General features: G+C 42.8%; 1 protein-coding gene across 1 annotated transcript in view; it reads right to left on the bottom strand.

Annotated features, from left to right (window-relative positions):
- The window catches only part of VIPR1 (vasoactive intestinal peptide receptor 1), a 101023-nt gene that overhangs the window by 32696 nt on the left and 43374 nt on the right, over positions 1-24953 (bottom strand). The window contains exons 3-4 of the mRNA XM_061996643.1: positions 14749-14856; positions 2100-2203 (exon numbers count right to left, since the gene is read on the bottom strand). Coding sequence (XP_061852627.1) covers positions 2100-2203; positions 14749-14856 — 212 coding nt within the window. The remainder of the gene's footprint in view (positions 1-2099; positions 2204-14748; positions 14857-24953) is intronic.

The following is a 24953-nucleotide window of genomic DNA, read 5'->3' as shown; positions in this document are numbered from 1 at the left end:
GAAATTCGTGCCAAGATGCCTGGGTTGTAGCTGTAGATCCTATATTGGTTTAAAGAATGAAATGAGGCAATTATATCATTCCCTCTTTGACTTCTAAGAGCCTCTGGTTAATGTCACAGGACTGTGCTGAGAACAATTAGCTGAGGTGGATGCTAAAGTGAGATTAACTGAGAATTAGCTTCCTTGGTTTCTGCTCAGTAACCTCCATGTTTGTGCCTCGGTAACTGGGATCAGAATGTGAAACATTTACATTTGTAAGAGAAAAAACCAGAACAGAAGTACTGATATCAAGCCTTTCAGTAGCCTTGCACCCAAACATGTTTTGGGTTCATGTCACCAAGCCTAAAGTCATCTGGGCTCCCTCTAGAGTAAATGCAAAGAGGTCTCTTTATGTAGTTTCAAAGGTCAGGTTGGAGAAGGAATCATTACCACTGCAAAGATCCTAAGCTCATTGCTTTGATGTCTACATCATCTGCTTCTCAGGGACTGAATTCACAACTAAACTCTTAACACACAGCTCTTATTTATTTCCTTGAGTGTTGTTTCTGACTCGAGACCAGTAGGTGATAAAAATTGCATCATGTTTTAAGCCTGGAAGGTTATCAATCCGTTCTGGACCTCATGTTCCACAAAGCCTGCTGTTCGTTTTTGTTTTCTACTCCTTTTACTTCTTCCTCCCCAAACTGACAGCCAATTCGACAACAATCTATTCTTCTTCAGAGGCTAGTACTGTGTGTTCACCCCCCTCAGCCACCTTTCACACAAATCAGACTTAAACAACACGACAAAACCAGGGGAATGGGGAGAAAAATAATTAAGGCAGAATTAAAAGAGCACAATGCGTGCTCTCTTGGTAACGCAGCACTCTGGCAACACTGCAGTCTATTGGGTCCCAGGAATTCCCAAATCCCCTTTGCAGCAGGGAGGTAAACCAGAGCTCTTGATGGAGAACCTTCCCAGGGCAGAGCAGTAACAATGGCTTTGACAAGGTGCATCTGGTGCCAGGCAGCTCTATCTGAGAAACGGGACACCTGGGCATGTGAAGTGGTGTCTGGCCTCTAAAGCAGAATAAGGCTCTCTTCAGCAGCCCTGAAATCCTCTCTGCAGCTTTTCCCTTTGCTATTTTCTGTATTCCTCTACTGCTGTGGCTGGCTCAGCTCTGTTCAGATTCTCTGTTAACCCTTTGACTGCCCTGGCAATGTGTGACCATACACAAAGACCCATCACCATACACATGTTCATTGCTGAGATTCCCAAGACCAACGTTCACAAACACTGACATGCAACAGGCATAGCTTTAAGATAAACATATGACTGCAGTGAAATACAATTCTTTGCCAGCAGAAGCTTTTTCTTGTTGACTATGGGACAGCTATAGGTGACTGGTTTAGATTAGATGTTGACCTTTTAGTTAGGTGAGGTGAATCCTGCTTCTAACCCCTTTAGTTATCCCCTTTAGACTTTACCCTTCACGTCTCAGCACGCAGCAAGCTAACAATAAACTACTCCCTGTGTAATGACAATACTCTACAAAGCCAATTATACCTAGGTAAGTGATTACTAGCTTACAGATTGTCAGTATCCCAGAGAGCTTGTGGATTTCCCTACAAAAGTCAGTAACGTGACATGAAAATCTGTGTGTTCCCTACAGTTTTCTAGATCTTTAGCTGGTTGAGATCAGCAGAGCAGCACTGTTAGCAACTGAGTTGTGGTTTTTTAATCCCTTTTATCTTTTGATGCTTGTGTTGGCCTAGAAATGCTGGAATCACTGTTTCTATTTAACAACAAATATAAACGTGGAGGGCTTGTTTCCAAGTTGAACATGGAAAATCCTGCACCTGAAGTTATGTGGGGGCAACATAAAGACGTTGGTCTGATCTTCATGGGTGCTAATTTCCAGCCACCTCCCTGGAAATCAAAGGGAGGACCTTCTCTTTGACTAGACATCTGACCTCTGCTTCCAGAGATCCTCAAGAGGATTCTTTCTTCTTCAGGAATCAGGGTGGGGAGAGAAAAAAACCAACCAGCATGGGTAGATGATGTGATCCTGATATCCATCCCTGGTAAATCTTGATGCCCACCCACCCAGGTTTACAAACCTCTTCCCCTGGAGTGCTGTTGGAATCATATCCACAAGCTACAGCATACGGCGCAGGGTACACATCTGTCCAGCCCTGGCTCGTACAGTTCCTGGTCACATTCCCTGGAAGAAAAGAGAAAAGGAGGATTTGAAATAAACAAAAAAACCCTTTCAGCTTGTTGGGTAAAAAAAAAGGTCTGTCTTTTGTTGATTCCAATGTCAGAGCACATTTCTTGTAACAGAGTAAAATTCTCGTGCTTCTTCTCTGTATTACACAGAGCACAGAAATGGGAGAGATCCATTGGGCTGTGAAGTTCAAGTCTCAAAACCAAGTGCATTCTAACACTGAGGTGCCCACAAAACATCTCTCCTAATCCCACAAAACAGCTCTTCTAATGGTCCCATGATGCCAGTTGTACCTTGACCTTCAATCGTTGGCACATAATCGTTGGCACATGTTATTGTCACAGTGCTTTTGTTCCTGGCAAGTTTTTCATCTAAACAGAACAGTGAGGTATTTATGTCTTTCACTTTGCTTGTGAGAAGCTAAGACAGGGATTTCACATTGTTCAGGTAAGGTCAGAGGTCTGGGAACTGAATGCAGACCACAAAACCCAGACCTTGCTCACCAGACGAGCCTTGATCAAATGTGATTCATGAGAAATCTAGTGCACTCTTGTTTGAGTACCAAACACTTCAAAACATGGTGACAAAGGGTGAAAAACTAGATACTGACAACCTGTATTGCCTGTTTTAACATGTGTCCCCAAAGACAGGATGATTTCCTGGACTCTTAAGCAAGTCAAGTGCCTGGGGCTTTCAATTGGCTAAACCCAGCCTTGATTAACATAAAGACACCTCTCTCCTTCAGCCAAAACTGACAAAAGTGTGGAGTTGGAATGTCCCTCTGGTACTTTGCACTTCCTGGTCGATCCAGGATTGTAAAGGGGCTGTCCAGTGCAAAACATTTCTCACTTTGTAAGGCATCCCTTTTTCCTGCCTCAGCTGGACCTCAAACCTACATCATCTAGGGGCTGCACAGATATTAATCAAGCAAAAGACAGAGAGATCAACAATCTGAACAGGGTAGGCCTTACTTTAAAAGACTGGCAGTCTAAAAAGCCACAACTGATGTTTGTCAGACAGAACTAACAAAGCAGCAATACACCCAGTAGCATATTGCAAATTTTCCCAGCTCTCACACTGACTGCTGGTCCCAACCTTGTCCATCTCATGTGAATCACATCCCTGTGGCACTTCTTTGTTGCCATGTATCACACAAAAACTGTGTGCCACCCCTGACTGGAAAGCTGGTACAACAAAGCCCAATGAACAAACAGTAGTCAAAACTCACTGCTCAGATGAAGAATTACACCAGTGAAGCTCAAGAGCTTGGCAAACATTTCCAACAATGGGGTTCTTTGCACATGGGAGTAATAAAACTTCTGCAAACAGGAGCAAATCAATTCTATGAATTACTCAGCTCTGAGTCATGAAAACATTCAAGGCTCACCTCTAGGAATTTCTGAGAATTGAGTCACCTGAATATCTTCCCCACCATAGACCTGCCTTGCACTGAAACCAGCAGCAGCCTCTCCCCTGGCTTCATTCACTCCTTGAATCCCTGTGATAGGTGGATTTTGACACTAAAACTTAGAATCATAGAATCATGGAATGGGAGGGGTTGGAAGGGACCTTTAGAGATCATCCAGTCCAACCCCCTGCAGAGGCACATCCACTTAGATCAGGTTGCATAGGAATATGTCCAGGTGGGTCTTGAAGCCCTCCAAGGAAGGAGCCTCCACATCCTCCCTGGACAAAATTTGCTCCTGTAACTTGTCACTACAACAGATCTAAACTCCATGAAGGCTCTGGTGCCTTTGCTCTTTTTAACAGCTGCTCTAAAGAAGTTAACTTTAGCACAATTTGGTATGATGCAGGTCCCCAGGCTTTTCCTGCATGATCCTTGTTTACATTTGGTTTTCCCAGGGTTTATATCAGGATCATAAAGGATCTTGTGCAAACAAATCAAGGACATGACTGTTCAGTACTTTTTTTTTGAGATGTTTTGCAATTCCTGCTATTTCTTCTTTATTACAATGGATGTCTTTATCCAAACTTTTCTGCTTCTTATTTCCTGCTCAAAGCTCCTCCTCTCTGGAGACACCTTTAGCTTTCAAGGTAGTTTGGATTCTTTTCTTCTTAGTGAACTGAGGGGTGCTTCTTTCAGCTTATGTTTCTCATATTTCTCCTATTCATTTTAAGTACACTTCCTTTAAGTACATTTCCTCGAGTCATTTTGTAATTCCTCTCCAATGCACTCAAGAATACTTTCACAAGTTGTCCTAATGCTTTGGCAGAGGGAGAAACTAAAGTAGAGAGAACCACAATGATACAGCATCACCAGGATTAAACAAAACCAATTAAAACATCCCTGACTTTAGGGAAACTCATTTCCCTGAGAAGTTTTTCTACCATCTTTGCTGTTCTTATCACTTATTGATGTAGGAATTCATGCACATGGTGTGACACAACAAACCTTTCTCATAACTCTCGTGTTCCATCCTAAATGTCTGGGAGACACAAAAAGTATAAGGTTAGAAGATACAGATTTTACAACAACACTATTTTGACTCAAGTGGTGGATGATGTCTCCCCTCAGAGCAAACACTCTAATTACCACTGCTTACCAGATTACTTTCCGTACTGAAAATGAACATAACATTTGGGAAAGTACCTCACAGGTGAGTTCTTACTCCGAGGTTTAGAGGCAGCAAACTTCAGACTGAAGTAGTAAAACAAGACTTTATGTTACAAGGTGAAAGCCCAGCTCTGCAACAGACCACCAGTGAAACTGCAGCCACATCTTGTGATCTCCCTGCATCTCAGTTTCTCCACCAACAGCAAGACTTTGCTAATAAAGTCTGACTTTCTGTCAGTGGGAAGGCAAAGTGTTCAAAGCAGCAGTTGTATATGCTGCTTGCCACAGATCTCCCCATTAACTTGTGTTTCTCACCACTTAGTGTAATACAAATCCCTAGAATGATGCACTAAGGAAGAATATTGAAGTCACAAAACCAAGTGGCAGTATCAGAAAAGACAGAGCTTCTGCATTTGGAAATGGTATCTCCAGCCTCTGAAAGTTCAAAGGTTTTCACATTTCTATCAGATTAAAATGAAATCCTTTCAAACTGTATTCCTGGAGAATTAATAAGAATGGAGATCAGGGGTTTGCAACTCAGTAACACACACTTAGCATTGCACAGTGGAAGAGATTCACTGAGAGCTGGAAAGCCTACTGCTAGTAGGCTTTTGCTCCAGGTTCTCCTGCACATTGTGGAAAAAAGGAGGTTTAAGTCCCTGGTATAAACAGAGTGCCCTCAGTAGGGTGATATTGGTTAACAGCCATGAAATAATCCACCTTTTGTGAGGTTTGTATTTCATTTTGATGAGAAATATCACAACTGTCACAGTGGTGCATCTACTCCTAAAAGCCACGTCCATTTCAAAGAGGTTTTCCATTAAAAAACCTCAAACAACCCAAAAGTATCATCTGAAAAAGCCCAAACTCTCATTTATGATAACAACAACCTCATAACATCTCACCAGAACTGAGCTTGCTGCTTTCAAAGAATCACAGAGTGGTTGAGGTTGGAAGTGATCTCTGATCCAATGCCTTTGCTCTAGGATCACCTAGAGCTGGTTGCTCAGGATTGTGTCCAGATCCCTGTTGGATATCCTTGGAAACCTCTAAAGATGAAGAGCATACAAACTCTCTGGGCAACCTGCTCCAGTCTTTAGTCATCCTCACAGTTAAAGAGCATTTTCTTATGTTCAGATGGAGCCTCCTGCATTTCAGTTTGGCCATGGTTAGAAAACACAAAGGCAATTAGAATGTGCAAGAGGATCTTACTGCTTCAGAAGTGCATTTGTGAATGGGAGCCTTGTGTATAACAGAAGTCCTCTTCTGGGTGCTGTCAGGGATACAGAACAAAATCCCTGGTTCCCATTTCAGGGGGGGCACAATCTCTGCAGAAGCAGCAGGCTTATAGCCCTATGGGGATGGGATAGTGTTTATGAGATACTCTCCAGCTTGTCCATGGCAGCTCTGTGTGTGGCAGAGGAGTAAAGCAACTAGACCAAAATGTTTTAATTGTAGTGAAAACTGAGTGAAATCTCTCTTCCACTGCCAAAGATGTAAATGATGCATGTTGGGAGCTACAACAGCTCAGCAGACATAATAATTGCTGAGGTGCAGTAACTAAAACGTGTACCTGAGTACTGAGCAAAGCATCACAGGGGAGACAATTAGAGGGATCTCAGCATCCCAGCTTTTGCAGTGCTGTCTTCTTTTTTTGCAGGTATCAGGACAAAGGAGTTGAAAGATGAGGTTTCAAAGGGAACAAGCTTGTGACCTTTTCATAAGGCTCCCTGCCAGGTAGGAAGGGATGGATATAGAAAAGCAGTAAAATAGCAGTGTAGAAATGAATGGAAAAAAGCCCCAACAACCCAGAGCTAGTTCTCTAGAGATGGCAAATACAATGTGCAAAAGCAATCCTTATATAAGGTAGGGAAACTATAGGTACTGTCAGAGAACCTGGATGGGAAACCTGATGGCTTTCCAAAAGTAAGCTATGGTATAAAAGCCACTGCTTACAGAAGGGAATTACAAGTGTAAATATGAGGCTGGACCTTTGGCTCATTTATATCAGTGTTTATGACAGTCAGTGCCTAAAACACTATTGAGAAGCAAGGAGTGAAGCTGGAGACCTGAACAACCAGTTTTGGGGGAGTTTCACTGTAACAGTGAATCTTTCCCTCTGATCAGCCCCAGTGGCTGTAGAAATTCTGGTCCATTGCTTGCACCTACTCTGAGCAGTTTTCTCTCCCTTAAAGGGTGATTCAGAAGCTTACTGGTTGCTTACTGGTTGGACTGTTACATTAGTGGTTGGACTCAATGACCTTAAAGGTTTTTTCCAACTGCAATGATTCCATGGCAGAGGGAAGGAAATTCCTCTAAATAACGACAAGCAGGACTGGCTAAATTCTGAGACAACTTTTGGTTGCAAACCCTCACATGTTTCCTTTAAGCATTAAAAAAGAAACCCCAAAAAAACCAGTAAAAGACATTTTTAAAACCAACACCTGTAGAATAATGATGGAAACGTCCCAGGAAGCAGAGGAGGTTAAGCAGCTAAATAACTTTATGGCTTTGCATTTTGCATATCCTGGTGAAGCTGGAAATGTTTTCTCATCTGGATGTTGCATGACACAGTGTTCCACACATCTTAACCACTGAATTCATCTCATTCCTATACCCTCAAAGCTTCTTACCTCTTTCTAGGAATTCTTGTGGCCCTTTCTACTTTTGGCTTTCACTTGTGCCTTCCAGGTCTATGAGCTGCACCATTTCTTTATATGTTGTGTCAAAACATATCTCTATATGCTTATTTTACACCTGCTGATGAATGGTTTCATGTAGTGCCTGTTCTCTCACACACCATGAAACCATTCCCTGCCTACTTTCCCCATGACTGAATTTACCTCTGACTTACACCCTTTCAACCCACATTTTTTTAGATGGAAGAGCATTAATCTAACCCCTCTACTTGTGTAGTGTCTGTCCATACATTTATTCTTACATGGTTCCAATGATACTGGCCCTATTCTCCTTTGGATGTGAATCCCCCACTATAACCTGATGGATCTGCTCAGTTACACCTCCCACAAGGTCTTTTGGCCTTGATCTTTGTCCCTCCACTGCCCACAGAAACAGTGCAGTGGGTTGACTTCCAGTCTTCATCCTCTGTCTCCAGCATCCCCATAGCCCTGCACAAGGGGCCTAATTCTGCTCTGCAGGGTTTATTTTCATCGCTGTTCCATGAGAAGAAAAATGGAGAGATGTTATTCTACAGCAAAAGACTGAACACACAGTTTATTACCTGAGAGAGACCTTCTGGAACAGGAGCAAACACCTGCAAAGCTTCTCACTCAGTTTCCTGCTTTATGAATGTATTTGGGACTGATTTGGAAGGGATATGAATCAAAATGACTTTGCAGACTGGGTTATACCAACCAGTAAAGGGCCTGGTATAGAAACAATGTGACTTATCCACGACATTTCAGAAACAAAGTGAGGAGTTGGTGGAACCAAGATGAAAATAGAACATCTCTACAGACAAGAAGTTTGACCTAGAGAGGAGTTAAACAGATGAACTGAACAAATGCAGACAGGTAACTATATCCCAAGCCATTTGTTGCCTATGTCTGGCTCTTAAGGTTTGTCTGTTTCTTAAATGGTTTTGCTCCTCATCTATTTCAAATACACACATCAGACTCAGAAACATATCTGAAAGTTTGTGTCACAGGTGAAGTTTTAGCCCTTTGATCTTAGTGGAAGAAAACCTCTTATAGATATTCAATGGGAGCCTAAATTTATACAGAGGAATCTAAGGTCAGTCATTGCTAAGGGGTATATGTTTTTGTCTCCCTTTTGCTTCTCTTGCCCTTTTCTGTAACAGCTTCTAAAGGAGAGGGGAAGGTCTGCTCAGAGTAGCAATCTGTCCTGCTTCTCTATCATGATATTCCATGGTCAGAAATCAATTGTATTTCTTTTTCAAACAGAAGCTATTAAAGCAATAGTGGTTCTTAGCGTTTACTCTTCTTGAGATGCTGCTGAGCCCACTGGAACATCTCTAGTCCCATTTTTATTACTGATCTGTGCTGGTGTTACTGGGAAACACCTGAGACTTTCAAACAGCTCTAGTGTGCACTAAACTGGATGCTGAAGTGGTTAGATCTGGGAGAAACTTGTTGGGTAAGTCACAACAAGACCTTTTCCAAAGTCAATTTATCTGCACCAGTCATGATCTCACAAGATGATTCTTCCAGCACAACTTCTGCTTAGTTTTTAATGCTATGTCCTATTTTCAGTATTTCCTAACTGAAGGCCAGAGCAGAACCTGTGGTGTGGTGTCAGCACATCACACGACAGACACAGCCTCCAGTTTCCTGAAGCTTACTGCACCCTGGATTTTGGGAAATGCTCCATTTTCCCTTATCTTCCTTTCCCCTTCCTGCACATCACAATTCTAAGTGTGAAGAACTCAATCCTTAATAAATACAGATAATTCCTCCCCTCTTAACATCACATATTCCCCTTAATTAGGCACCTTTTGTAAACCCTGTTTGTTTTCTCACACTGAAAGCAGAGACAAATTCCTCATTAGATCTTTTGATATTGCAATCATAACACACTAGGAAATACTTACAAGATGCACATTTCTGGGTAAGTGGAGGTGTAGCAACTCCACAAGCCATTGGTTAGCAGTGAGCTTTCAACCTAAGGACCTCAACACTGTGTGCACTGGTATCACTGGACACACATGCCTCGGCATCAATCCCTTCTCAGCACTGACTCTTCAGAAGAGTGGGGTACATGCATTGTGACACCTTAGTTGCAAATCAGCCTCAAGGGTCTAAAGGAAAACCCCAGCTTTAAAAGTACTGTATATCCAGAAAGCCACTTGTTTGCTTACCCCCATGCACATTGCTGGAGCTGGCTAGCATGAAAGGTGCACTCTTCAATCCAAATGTGACCTGTGGAAATGAGGTCATGCACTGTTTTCTGCCTTGCACTTTCTGTTGTCCATGACAAAGGAGAAAACTGAACATCAGACAGGGATGCTGCCCTGATGGGAACAGTAAGCAGGAGCATTGCCTGACTCCTCCTCTTTTCTATCACTTCAGGATGGGCAGTGTAAATAATTGGCACAAATCCATGTAAATGAGCTTCCTGGCAATTCTGTATTTGTTGTATGAAGGCACATTTGGACAGCAGAGCACCAAAGCATCTCACCCCTTCCTAAAAAAAATGTCATGGGATAACTCATGTCCTGAAAGTGCTGGAGGGAGAAATTAGACAAGTTTAGGTTAGGCAATGTTAGGTGCCCCCAGTTCAGTGGAAGGAGTCTCACCTGTATGTTTAACTGTGCAAAAAGAAAGGCAGCAGAATACCAGCTCCCTGCAGTCCCTATCAATATCCTGCTTACAGATTTCACTTGACTGTCCCAGGACATGGCTACACTCTGTTCCAAGCTCCTGAGCCAACGGGGATTCCAGTGTGTCTGGAGGGTTGCACACAGAGCACACGAGGACCTTGCAATCTGTAGAGTTACCTCTTTAAACACTTGCTTCAACAAAAGGCTCATTCTCACGTTATTTCATGGGAAGCCCTTCCCTTTGCTCTAGATAGTTGTGTAGAGTTGTGTGTGTGTGTGCAGGAACTAGAAGGGGTGGGGAGTGGTGACAGTTGGGCATTGCTTCAGCCTGAACCATTAGGACCTGGATGTTGACAAGAAATGACATACATCCAATGAATTTGACTTGATTGCCTCGGTTGTAATGTAGCTGGATAATGCTACAAAGGATTAGTCAATGTCTTGCTAAGTGAAGGCACAGAGAGAGGGTGTCAATTCCAAATCTCTCTATAGACAAATCAAGCAGAAAAATGAGATTAGACAGAATTAGACCTTTGCTGTCCATCATACTGAATTATCCAAAAGGCCATCAGTCTGAGGCCAGGGATGATATATTGTGTGTAAGTGCTCACAACAAGCGAGATGTACCTAGGATCAAAAGGTAGCTAAAATAACTCTGGGCACAATAGCAAAAAAGTGAGTGACAAGACAACAAAAAGGCCTCTTGATTTATACTTGCTGAATTGCAATGTGCCACAGACAAAAAGATGCCTTTTGAATTGAAGTGAAAAAGCCGTGTGACAGAAGAATATGAACATTCAAGTTTAAAATGATAAGAGGACACAGAATAAATAAATAGATGTAGTCATCATGAGGGATTATGATTTAAAATATCCACAATTACAGAACAAGATCCATGATTTCTCAGGTAAGTCTTAGGGCTCTGCTTATGCAGAAAAGGGTTTGTTTAATGACCATAGGTCAGATTCTGAATGCTAATGCAGGTGTAAACTCCAGTTACTCCAGTTTAAAAGACTGAAACCCAGAGAAGAATTTGTCTCCAAGTTCTTTAGATATAACACAATGTTTACATACAATTTGCACATTAAACATATTAAACACAGGAGTGTTTTAGACACAGGAAAGCTTTATCTGAGTGTCTGTGGATGAGCAGATTTGGTCCACCTGCAGTTAAAATCCTGAGTGTCTGTTCTGGATTATTCCATAGACTTCCCTCCATGAACAGTGGGGAAATCACAAGCTGATTCAAACCCAAGAGAAACACCTCCAGGATCTCTCTGTTTACTGCAGAAGAAAACCCATATATCTGGCTTTAAGGGACCTTAAAGCTCACCTCATTACAACCTCCTTGCCATAGGACACCTTCCACTAGACAAGCTTGCAAAGCCACATCCATCCTGCCCTTGAACACTTCCAGAGATGGGGCAGCCCCAGCCTCTCTAGGCAAGTTGTCCCAGTGCCTCACCATCCTTACAGGGAAGAACTTCTTCCTAATACATAATCTAAATCTCCCCCCTTTCAGTTTCAAGCCATTATCCCTTGTCCTATCACTACCTGTCTCTGTGAAAAGACCCTCTTCATCCTTCTTAGGTACTGAAAGGCTGGTACTGATCCTGATTGCCTACACCATGAAGACAGAAAGAAGCAAGGCTGAAATCAGTAGAAACCCCATCTGGATTACCACACTATCTTGTTTAAATATGAGAGTTGGTAAATCACTTGACCAGAATCGAATCATCTTTCTCATCCAGTCTAGACCTTTCAGATCTCAGTTGCCATGCAGAAGAAGAAAACCTTGCTGTTTTCATGAATCCTTGCTGATAAATATCTTTGCCAGCTCAAAATTCCTACTTAAAAGATTGGTAACCTGAACACTTTGTGCTGCTCTGCACAAACATGTACCTCAGAGATGACACACAACACAACTGCCAATTTCTGTGGCTGCTGTTAGCCCCAGGAGTCTGGTTACACGACTCTCATCCCACTCTGGTTCTTGCCTGAAGAACTACACAAAACCTTTTGAATAAGCACCATGGAAATCAGTTTAACAAACTGTGAATGCCTGTAAAAACTGCTGACAAGAAGCATAGACAGCTTTGTGCTTGCTCTGAGACGTCAGGTAGACAGTGAAAGCATCGCTTCCACGGATATTCCAAAGTCAGGTATGACTTGGAGGACTTTCTTCTCAGCACGTAGGATTGAGATTGCTAAACAGGACAAGGAGCAGCAGCTTGAAGCCAGGGAATATCTTGAGCCAGACTGACAGCATGTTTAGCAATGATATTCAAAAGAAGGGGCATAATTTTGCTGACACAACTCAAGATTAACCTGAGGCCAATATTTTAAGTCTTGGCCTCTCTTTATCACAGAATCATAGAATGGTAGGGGTTGGAAGGGACCTTTAGGGACCATCTAGTCCAAGGTCCTGCTAATGCAGGTTCCCCTCAATCAGGAGGTGCAGGAACACATCCAGGTGAGTTTTGAAAGGATCTCACCTCATTGAGTGGGATTCTAGAACTCAGTTATTCCCTCCTCTGCCCCTTTAAATCAATTAATCCATAGTTGAAGCTTAAATACAGTCAGTGCTAACTTCTACCGTTAAACTTATGCAAGATGGGCAATTTGGTTTTGGAGAAACTGTGGGAAACAAATTCCTATTACAAATGTCGTCTTCCACATAGTGAAAGAAAGCAAGAACGCTCTGGTCAAGTGATAGGAAGTAATGCTCTTTAATAATGAAAGGTGCCAAAAGTGTTTTCATCTGTCTCCTTCCTATGGAACTGAAGAATGTCATGAACTAATGAAAATCTTCTGGGTTTGTGAATGGCATGAAAATTTAATGTCAAATGACATCAGGACCGTGCTAGGCATTTTAAGGCTTCTAAATGCCATGAGATACTTTATTTAACATGAGAGAGGATATTAGTCATTTGAAGAGAATATTCTCCATTAGGCAGGAAATCAGTAACTCTGTTTCCCACTATTTCACCCTTTCCCTGATACAAATGAAATAGTGTCTCTTGCTCACAACTTGATATGAGCTTTCACGTTCCTGCAAAGGGATCAAAGAGTAAGACATAAACATTAACTAGGTGATTGATTTCCTTGAAAGCCATTCAATGATACTCACTACAAAGCAAGGATTGCTTCACAAACTCTAAGGGGATTCATTTTGCAAAAAATCCTATAACACAAGCAGCAATCTCACCACCCTTTTTTTCCAAGCCATATCTGCTTTCCACATTTGTATGGGACTGTATGAAGTGCACAGCTCAGACAAAACCAAAGCTGCTGCTTCTGCTTTGGAAATGGCACCAGTTTCTCTGTTTGCAGTCTTAGAAGTCTATCCTAGCACACAATTGTTGGCAGGCCACTTTCAACAGCTTAAGTTCAACACAACCATGAAGCTCAAGATATATATTATACTTATATATGATCATATCTATAATTTGTATGTAGCTATCACACATATATCTGCACACACATGCATATATGTGTGTGTGTGTGTATACACTTCCCTCACTGTTGTTCTTTGATGGCATGAAGTGTTAGAAAAGCTTCTTAAAAGAGTTTCTTTCTTCCTGTTCAACTAACTCTACTGGATTTCTAAAACCCAGTGAGTGAATGTTGTGCTCAGGAAAGAAGGGGACACAACAGCAGGCAGTTATTCCACACGGCTGGACCAATGCATGGGGGTCTTGTCCTGCAAGATGTCATGTTACAGCAGCTTCTGCCTGCTTCCCCTGGGTGTTGACACAGCAGTGATGAAGTACTGAGGTGTTTTGGAAACTGGGAGGTTGGAGCACAAGGGTAAGACTCTGGGGATTCTGGATTTCCCTTCTGGGTCTGCAAAGAATTTTGGTGTCTCCTTGGCAAGTCCTGCAATCAGCACGTGCTGGTTAATCAGTGCAGTGCCCTGGTCTGTCAGATAGGGATGAAACTGTGTCCTTAACCCCATTCATAATCTATCATATGTTTGGACTGTATGGCTGTAAAAGTGGAGACTTATCAGCCTGGTGCAAAATCTCCCGTGTAAATGAGCTTAATTCTCTGTGGAGGGCTACTATAATAAAAATGGTAAATAATGACTATAAACTACCAGGAGACAGAGAGTCCTGCTTCTGCATGGCCCTTGGGACCTGAGTTTTAAATCAAAGCTTCCCAGAAAATGAGGAACAGTGAGTTAAGAGACTTTTCCCATTAACCTTCCTTGCCCATCATTTGTCAGGTTAATTTCTTGGCCTGTGGCCAAATTTGTCATTTCAGCAGAAAAGAAAACCCCACTTCATTACTTGCAGTTTCAGCTTGTTTGTTTTATGTCAGAGACTTAATTAATTATCCTGCTAAACCATTCATTTTGTACAACAAACATACTATTACACAGGTTGATTCAATTTTCAGTGCACAACATCCACATTACTGGATTTCACCAGGAGCTGTTTTTGCATCCCTATGATGCAGAGTAGTGCTGAAAGAAGGATAGAGAGGATGCTCTAATGGTTTGGGCACACAGGTGTGACTGGGAAACCTTCTTTACCTTGTTCAAGGAGCTTGTTTCTCCTTGTGATTATACCAAGAAGCTTCCCTTTCTATGAGACAATGTGAGACCTCATGGGCAGTGAAGCTACAAACCCATTTCAGTGAGAGGAGGTGTCTGGCTTTGCTTACCAAGGAAAGTGGTGAGGAACCTGAAGTACTTTGGGCATGGCCGTACCACAACTTCTCCCACTTCTGCTTCAGGCCAGCACGTGATGTTGTCCCACTGCCTTCTGCAACCTGGGGAAAAGAGAAAAGTAGATGGTAGAATGGGAAAGAGTGAGATCTGCTGGATGGAGCAGAGGAACCAAGGCAGAGCAGAGCATGAAAAGGAGCGTGGAGCCTGTCACCTCAGTGCAGGCACCTTTGGGAATATTTTCTTCAAATATGAAGCTTTCAACCACCTCAATCCTTGTAATTCAGCACTGGTGGTGTCTGTAGTTTTGCAGAAAGAAAGGCAGATCAGTGCAAGAACCAGACAAATCAGAGTGAATACAGAAGTGTCTCTTTTTTTGATGAAAAAGGCAGAAATGTCTCATTAAATATTTCTCTTTGTTGTCCTTATCTCTCCCTGTTGCATTAAAACACCTGGTCTGAGCATGTGAGAGGTGCTCCCCTTCCCCTAAACTTCTGTTACCAGCTTATTGTTCCCCTGGAAATCAGTTCAGGAGATGTGCTCAGCAGGAAGGGGACACTGGTGAAAATCAAGAGATCAGGAACCAAATTCCATCCCCAGAAGCAGTTTTTCTCCTTAAAAAGGGAGGAGACACAAAACACCAAGAAGGGACAGTGCTCTTAACACAAGATGCTCTCTAGGGAAGGCTGGTGCAAGGTGGTACACTCCTAGCTACCCAAGCTAGGAATGAAGGTATGGAGCCAAGTTCAAAAGAAAAGCACATGGTTTTGTTCAAATGGAGTATTTGTGAAGATTTTCTGGATGAAATAAAACCACTCTGGGAGAAAACCAATCTGGTGTCCTTCCTACTGAGTTATGTTGTTCTGATTTTGCCCTTTTATTTCTGCTTTCTCATAAGACATGAATGATGCCATACAATAACGTTATAACAAGATTATTACATAATACTAATGACATCAAATATCACAGATCACCGTGTTCAGTCAAAAGGAGTTGGCAGATTTGAATGTTAAAGAAAAATCACACATTTTTTGCCTCAAAATGTTACGTATTTTCAGACCTCTGACTGGGATTTGGAGGACATGGTGGGTTTTTTTTGCTTCCCCTTTAAATTTCCAACAGACAGGCACTTCAGTTGCTGCCTGGGTTAGATAGATGGGTTGTCAACAGACTTCACTTTTTTTATAGCACCTCTGCTCTCAGTTATTTGTCATGCCCCATTAGATTGCAACACTTCCCCCAATGTGACTAACGTGTTGCTGTTAATGTCAACAGCCTAACAAGGGAAACTAGAATATCAAGAAGAAAGCTTTGAGAAAATACTTTTCACATGCAAGTAAAGGGAACTAAGAAAACCACTGTCAAGCTGCACTTCTTGCTATATCCCAATCTGAAATTCCTCTTTTGTATCATCTTTTACTACTTGAGCTAAGAAAAACAGGCTGGTGTCATCATCAGCCTCTTCAGACCGAGTCTCAGATCAATAAAGAGAGCACACCAAAATGCTTTGAAGCTGAAAAAGAACCCTCAGCTCCCTTTCAAAGTTATTTCACAGGTTTTTTCCTTCCTTCTTTCATGAGCAAACAGAACTTTTCAAATCAAGTCCTGAGGTGAGTTTACCAGAGCCTGAAAAATGGGATAACTGACGTTATCTTCTTCGTGCCTACTCTTCAGTGGCATTCATTAAAATTCAGTTCTCAGGCTTGTAGTACGAGGTGCAAAGCTCAGTTTCCACAGCATCATACTTATCTGCCAGCAAAGAGCCAGCAGCTCCAAAAGTATTAAGATATTAGATATTCTGGCCAGGAAAAATAGATGATTTAATGACAGGATCTTTCATGTTCTACATCTTTCCTTCCATCAACCTCAATAAATTACAGTGCACCCATCACCTCAGGGCAGGTTATAATGCAAAATAAAACACAAGGTAATGGTGTCAGATGTCTTTTTAAATGTCCTGAGAGATATTTTGTGATCTGTATCTTTTTTTTCTGGGTGAGCATTTCTCTCTACTGGGTGTGACACGAGCAAAAAAAGTGATGTAGGTGTCCACTTTGGTAACAAAAGTTCTCTTGGATTAAAATAAAGTGAAAGCACATAAGACTGGCCTTGCAAGACACACAAAGTGGATTGTAAGAAATGGTTGGTTCTGTAAAGACTGATCCTGTCTGTCTATTAGCTCTTCCAAAGCTCTTACTCCTTATTGCTCCCCTGGACGAGCTGACAAGATTCGTGCAGCTGCCTGGAAGTGCCCAGGTTTAAAAGTGGGCTTCATATCCTTAAATTTCTGCATTTCAAAGTCAGACATGTAAACCTAAAGAAGCCAAAGGAAACAAGAGCTCAAGTCCCAGTAGGACAGCTATCTAAAGTTCAGAGAATTTGGAGGTGTCCTCTCCAATGGCTAGAAGAGGGCTGCATGATCAATTTGAGTTTAGTGAACTTGAACAATACAAAGATTAAATAGCTGCAAGACTCTTTGCAGTCCAACAAGACCTTTTGTAGTCCAACACTTGCTGCTCACCCTGTAGTCATCCCCTTAGAACATCAGGCAAAAGTTTGTGCTTGTCCATCCAAACCAGGACACAGAAAACAGCTGCAATATGCCTTGGAAAAGGGAAATCCCTCTCTTCTCTGTGGCATCACTTGGCCTTCATGGATGTAATAAAGGTGACAATTTGTTTTGTCTGATTCAAATCATCTTTGGTGATTGCTGAGTGCTTCTCCATTAGTTAGCTATAAATGCTGTCTTCCCCCTTGCACTCAGTATCTGCAGGAAGGATGCAAAGGTATTTATCAATCCTTACCCAAGGCAGTGGGTGTATATGAGCCATGAACACACCTACCCCTCATCCCCATCTCAATCAAAACATCTGCTCTGCTCGTTTGCTTCTTACTGAAAAGCCAAGGAATACACACTTCCAAGAGCTGTGCTTTGCTTCGAAAAGGATCACAAGTGAGTCTGGACAATCAGTGTAAAAAAGAAGCCCGTGACTGCCTCAAAACAGTGGCATTTACCACATCCCCTGGTAATCAAGTACTGTCTTTAAACTTTAAATATATATATATATATATATATAATAGTCTTTTCCTTTTCAGTTATTTTAACTGTGACTTCCAGAGACTGAGCTTTGTCCTGCTGTTTGTTGCCAGGTGGGTTGGGAAGCTCTCTCTGGAGCTAAGCACCTTCTTTGGGATGGCTGCAGGGAGAAATCCTTCATGATTCTAATGAAGCTGTCTTTTAGTTAAGCAGATCAAAATGCTCATCTTTGTACTGTAAGCCATGCAATTAGTGTAATTGCTAGCTGTCACCTCTCTCCTTCTTCAAGTGGGCTCCTGAAGTCTTGCTCAAGGAATGGGCTGGAGGCTGTCAGACCACAGGCTGGAGCTCAGATCTTTACATCCAGCAGCTCAGTCTCTCGCTTTGCAAGACAAAATACCCCAAGTGCATCAGCTTCAGCTGGGCTTTGGAGAACTCTCCTCTAAGAAACTCAGACTCAGAAGTGTCTGTAGACCATTGACACAGTCCTGGCTGCAATGGGTTAAGGAAATCTCACCAGAGCTGTAGAAGGTAGTAACCTTTTCCACTGTCTCTGCTAAATGGGAATCAAAGCTCCCTTTAAAAGGTTAACAAACAGAAAACAGGTCAATTGTCACGAGGCACAGGTATACAGTAGTTTGCAGACCAGGCAGACAAGAGCACAAAACTCTGAGTCATATGTAAGCTTACAGCAAAAACATGGTCAAAGCTTATCTAGGAAACAACAGATCAAAAGTGCCCTTTGTGAATAAACACGACTTCCAGAGCTCTGAGGTGTGACTAGGTTTATCCTAGGAGAGAAATGAACAGCAGTGGGCTGGTACCAGGCACTCTCTTCATAGAATGGTAGGGGTTGGAAGGGACCTTTAGAGATCATCTAGTCCAACCCCCCTGCAGAAGCAGGTTCACCCTGCAGAAGCAGGTTCTCTTGATCCAAATGAATTCCTAATGCAGAAAAAAGAATCCCTTTCAGAACATCTCTCATTTGCACTGAATTCTCCCTAGTGAATGGTGTCATTCCTTGTCTCTTTTGGAGGACATTCCCACACAGGACTTAATGCTCCTTGCATCCATGTTCACAGGTAAGGCTTTGAGCCATTTCCAAAATTCACAAGGCCCTGGGCCAAGGGGTTCCAACTGTTTAAGTGTCCACTGAAAGAAAAAATACAACCTTTTCTGAATTCACTTTGAACCTGCTCGTTGCTGGTTTCGTTAGGAATTGCCTGGTTCTTTTACAGAGACAGAAATATTCATAAGCCAGCCACAATATCCCTTTCCCTGGGGAAAAAAACCATAAAATCCTCCTTCATGTTCCTCCTTAGGCATTTCTTTTTCAAGCTGAAGTGTCCTAGCCTATTCAGTTGCTTCTAGCATGCTTCTGTCATATTTTCCCTTGTATCTTTTATGGCTTTAATTCTTTTCCCTGCTGTGGACTTGCAGAACAAGCTTTCACCTTATTTTTCTGTGACTCTGGGTTTAAACAGGTTAGCTTGGCTTGCAGGTTTCACTAAATGAACTCTTCTACTCAACCCTTTCCCTCTGGTTTGCACTGCTTTGCTATCTTCACCCCTAGCCCCACTCACACACTCCTGCAGGCATCTCTTCTACCCCCCGGCTCCATCTCATCACTTCTTTGTTTTTATCAACACTGACAGTCTGTTCTGAAGCAAACCCATCCCCTCAGAGTTCCCCTTTCAACTTTCCCTGGCTTTGCATTGAATTTGGCTCTCTTTTTCCCTGTCACGCAGCCCTCTTATCACTGCAGCACTGCAGGCAGGATGCTACAGAGAAACCACTTAGCTGAAGGAAAACCACAATCCAGGCAGGGCACGCAAATCCCTGACGCTGGAGCATTTCCTTCCCACCACTGATGTGCTCTTTGCAGTGCACTGATGCTCCTTAATTTACCCTTCAGAGAGGGATCTGCAGTCCCAGTCCAGCAGAAAATGGACCTGGGCAATCACAGAAAGCAGAGACATCCCCAGACTGAGGGAAAGTGGAAAGAGTTTACCTCGTGTGTAGCAAGACAGAGCTATAGATTTCATTTGTCCCCACTCTGTGCACAGGCTGGAGAGTAACAAGAACACCTAGTTTGTGCTCCTGCAGTGGCTTCCAGTAGAAACCATCCAAGCACTCAACAGGAAACATTAAAAGATATCTTTCTTCCTAAACATTTGCAGAGGTTTGACTCAAAGACATACGAAGGAAACCTCACCTTAAAGCCCCCAGACTGAGTCATTCTAAACAGCATGAAAAAAAGATCATCAGAGACTATTTCTGGAGGATTATTTTTAAGCATCAAAATCCTATGAATTCTTCCATCACCAGCAACCACTAGGAAACAAGTTTCTTAAACGAATAGTTTCTACTCTTTAAGCCTTTCTTTAACCAACAAACGAAATAAATGACTTTTTCATCCCTCCAGATCATTCCTCCTTATAAATCAAGTCTCTGAGCTGAGCCTTTCTCCCTAATTCCAGACCACGTAAACTGAAACTAAAGATCCAAGATTTAAGATAAAGATTTACAAAGTGGGTTGCCAAAACCATAGTTACCAGCATCTACACAAGAGAGAGCTCTCTAGTGCTCTGACACAGAGTATACTTTAAGGATTATTCCAGGGCTTCCTCATTCCTTGCTCATGGAATCATTGAATGGTAGGGGTTGGAAGGGATCTTTAGAGATCATCCAGTCCAACCCCCCTGCAGAAGCAGGTTCAACTAGATCAGGTCACAAAGGAACATGTCCAGGTGGGTCTTGAAGACCTCCAAGGAAGGAGACTCCACAACCCAAGCTCCTTGCTTTTCCAGAAGTTGTAGAGAATTGGATCTCTAGAGACCCAGACTTTGAATTTAGGTACTGACTCTTCCTATACAACTTGTCCCATGTTGACGTCTCCAGACAGCAGTTCATAGTGAAGATCATCAGGTACAAACTCTGGCAATGCTTTTTTGACTGCTGGGGAGGCAAGAGTGACTACCCTGATAATGCAAGATCTCAAATGGGACTCAGCAAGGATGTAGCTCCTCCATATCTCTCTGTCTTGCCTACTAGAAGGAGACAGGGATGTTTCAAGGAGGAAAGCATTAGAAATTCTATGGGTCTTGCTAATATGACAAGTAAGGACGGGACATGAGAGCAGCAGCTCCCACTGATGGTTCAAATGCTAATTCAGAAGACTTTTCCTCAGCTGTGGAAAGTCTCTCCTATAACAATTATGGCACAATTAAGAGGAATCTTACACTACTGCTCCTTTAAAGCATCAGCCTGTACTTTCAAGATCAAATGTCATTTTCAGCCAGTGCCATATTCCTTTTTGTCATGCTAAAAATTGGGCCAAGATAGGGCAGCCCACTAAAAAAAGAAGGGTAAAATGGAAGTTTCCTCTATCATAGAATCATAGAATGGTAGGGTTGGAAGGGACCTTTAGAGATCATCTAGTTCAATCCCCCTGCAGAAGCAGGGTCACCTAGATCAGGTTGCAATCAGGTCTACAGATGCCACAGACTGCCTGTCCTGCTACTAAAAAGACACTGCAGTCCTTATGAAAACCTGGAGAGAGCTTCACCATGTAAAATCTTCATGATCTGTCTTTTGCTGATTAAATGTGCTGGAAATGTGCTTGCTGCCTAGAAATATAGATGGGCATCTGCAGAAGCAGGAAAGGTTGTGTACCATAACTCTGTAGGAAGGGACAAGAGGGACTAGAACGTTTTGGTTTCACATGGAGGCATATTTAATGGTGAAAAAGGAAAAGCTAGATTTGTAAGACACCAATAATTTAAAAGCTTTCCAGAAAAGAAACCCTACTTAGGCCTGGAGGATGTAAAGAGTGGTACCTCTGACCTCAGCTTCTCAGGATCTCCACAATTTCACTTTCCCATGTAAAGAGGTTTGCATCATCAAGAAATAAAAGCATGTAGATTACAGAAAGTTCAGTGCATAGAAAAATCAGTGGGAAAAACTCTATCAAATACAGCAGGTTTTGAATCTCAGTCATATATTATTACAGGAGTTCAGCATAATTTATGGCACATCTAACATCTTCCAGTGTACTTATCCTATGTGAAAAGGGTGAGTGCCATCGTGGAAGTGCTCTGATATAGAATGTAAGAGTTGGAAGGGATCTTTAGAGATCATCCAGTCCAACCCCTCTGCAGAAGGAGGTTCACCTAGATCAGGTCACATAGGAACATGTCCAGGTGGGTCTTGAAGACCTGTAAGGAAGGAGCCTCCACAACCCCTCTGGGCAGCCTGTGCCAGGGCTCCCTCACTCTCACAATGAAATAGTTTTACTCAGCTGGAAATTAAAAGATGAGGAAGGAGAGATTTCTTAACTTTAAATCTGATGGGATGTGAGGGAGAGAAACACAAGACATCAGGACAGAAACAAAAGCTCTGCAGAGATGGATTTCATGTGAGCAGCAATCCAGAGCTTTGAAAATGCTTTGAATTTGCTTTCCATTGGTCTGTAGCAACAGCACTTTTACAACCTTTGCATAACTAAGGCTGTGTGCATTTATATATTATCCCAAGCTAAAACAAGAGCAACCAAAAAGGCTGATGGCATGTAAAAATGTTACATATTCTCCAAACAAAAATGCCTTTTCCAGGACAAGATTTATGTCCACTAAATCACTGTTAATCCAGACAAGTCACGAGACAGCTGTTTCTAAGTCAAATAAACACTGCTGTTCGAAAGTTTGCAGCCAGGACACGTGAGCAACAGGCAAAACAAAAGTGGAGTCTCCACGCCTATAGTGTATGAAGGCAGAAAACAGATGTCATAACTTCTTATCTCGTGATTCTGTCAGTGGAAAGGTGAGGTCAAGGCAGAAAAACAGCTTCTACAGAGAAGAATGATGAGGTGCTGTGTTTGAATTTCATCCCATTGCCGGTAGGTGTCTGGGCTTCAGGTGACAGGGTAGGCTCAGACAGTAACGAGCAACTAAGGGAGTACCACTTAGTCAACTGGGATTTATGCCCTCATGGCCAAGAAGGCCAATGGCAGCCTGAGATGCATCAAGAAGAGTGTGGCCAACAGGTCAAGGGAGGTTCTTCTCCCTCTCTACTCTGCCCTGCTGAGGCCCCATATGGAGTCCTGTGTCCAGTTCTGGGCTCCTCAGCTCAAGAGGGACAGGGAAGTGCTGGAGAGAGGCCAGTGCAGGGCCACCAAGATGATCAGGGGACTGGAATATCTTTCATATGAGGAAAGGCTGCGGGAACTGGGGCTGTTTAGTCTGGAGAAGAGGAGACTGAGGGGAGATCTTATTAACATTTACAAACATCTAAAGGGTGGGTGTCAGGAGGTTGGGACATCCCTTTTTTCTATAGTAGCCAGCAACAGGACAAGGGGTGATGGGATGCAGCTGGAACTCAAAAAGTTCCACTTAAACGTAAGAAAAAACTATTTCACTGTGAGATGAGGGAGCCCTGGCACAGGCTCCTTGGAGTCTCCTTCCTTGGAGGTCTTCAAGACCTGCCTGGACATGTTCCTGTGTGACCTGATCTAGGTGAACCTGCTTCTGCAGGGGGGCTGGACTAGATGATCTCTAAAGGTCCCTTCCAACCCCTACCATTCTATGCTTCTATGACTCTATGATTTATCAGTCCTTGGTGGAGAGGTGCACCCTTCTTGAGCAGTGAGTTACCAATCAAGGGTGGACAGCCAAATAACAGCTTTATAGGGAAAACATCTTTGGCTACTGTTTCTTCAGAAAGAGACTCATGACATAGAAGAATGGCTTCAGATTGGATCAAAGCAGACAACACAAAAGTCTGGGGGCTGCTCACATCTAAGGGTCAGTGTACCACTATGGCAGCATGAGCTTCCTTCTCACGTTTCTGATGCCAGCTTTCCTAGAGTGATCAAGGGAAGGTTATCCTCTCAAAAATTACAGGGCAGAGTTTCCAAAGAGCAGGCTCCACCTCAAAAGTGCTGGTAGCTGGGAAGAGTCACAGAGAAGATGGAGAAAGCATTAATGTAAGAGCATCATTTGGAGGTACCACGTAGTGGCCTCTCTCAACTGAGTATCACAACCCCTGGCCAACAACTGGAAGTAATGGTGTTGTTTCTGGAAGCGGCTCAATGCTGCTGCTCAGAGCAAGACTGCAATCAAGAAACATTTTGTATCACCTAGTCCAGGATACTAAAGAACAGTAAATGAAAAACTAAGGAAAGACAACAGGGAAAGAAGTCCTGCAGGTCCCTTAAAGAGATCGTTAAGATCATATGTAGGTGTCTCTTTTAGACTGAACTAAACTGCTCTCTGGGCTTCATTGGCTATGTTCACTAGACCTTCAGGACTTGACTTAGCTGACATGCAGTAGTCATTTAGACTATGTTCACTAGACCTTCAGGACTTGACTTAGCTGACATGCAGTAGTCATTTAGACTATGTTCACTAGACCTTCAGGACTTGACTTAGCTGACATGCAGTAGTCATTTAATGCTATTCCCGATGTCCCAGGATACATGAGGTTTTTGGATGGGCTGGTGGATACTGTACTAGACTCATGAGAGCCCTCACAGTTGTGAAGTGTCAACTGTAGATCATACTAGTTACTCAAGAGCTTCTATAAGATCTATAAGAACCTTTATGTGTGGCTAAGGGCTCACAAAAGTCAATCCCTGTCTAAGGGTCTGACTATTTTTCTTTGACTGCTACGAACCAGGAAAGCCTCTCTGTAAACCTTCTCAGCCTGGGAACAGGTTTCTCCTGTGGCTACACCAACCACTGCCACCTTACATTATAACCTGAAATCTCTCTGGGATGTCTGCCAAGAGGCATATTTCCCCTGGAAGCTACCACCCCACGAACTTGCCAGTTCAGTGGCTCATGTGAACGTTCCCTCCAGTGCTGAGTTTAAACCAGTGGCTTTTTGCTAACTAACCCATCCATCACCTTGGTGTAAGGCAGCAGATCTCAGGGATGCACCACCACCCTGATGCCCTCAGGAAACACAGCATCTCCCCAGCCTGGATTGAGTGGTCCATCCACCCCTTTCTCCACCCTGCTGTGTGCACTACCTTGAGCTGCCATCAGCCACTTAATGCTCTGGAGATGGAGCACCTGGAGAGCTGCTGATAACTGGACTGTCATACACATCCAACAGACACATCACCTATCCCAGGAGGTCTCATGCAACTGGAAGGTGAGAATT

Source organism: Colius striatus, chromosome 5 (genome assembly GCF_028858725.1).
Source record: "Colius striatus isolate bColStr4 chromosome 5, bColStr4.1.hap1, whole genome shotgun sequence".
NCBI classification, from domain to species: Eukaryota; Metazoa; Chordata; class Aves; order Coliiformes; family Coliidae; genus Colius; species Colius striatus.
This window is presented reverse-complemented; position numbering and strand designations above follow the sequence as displayed.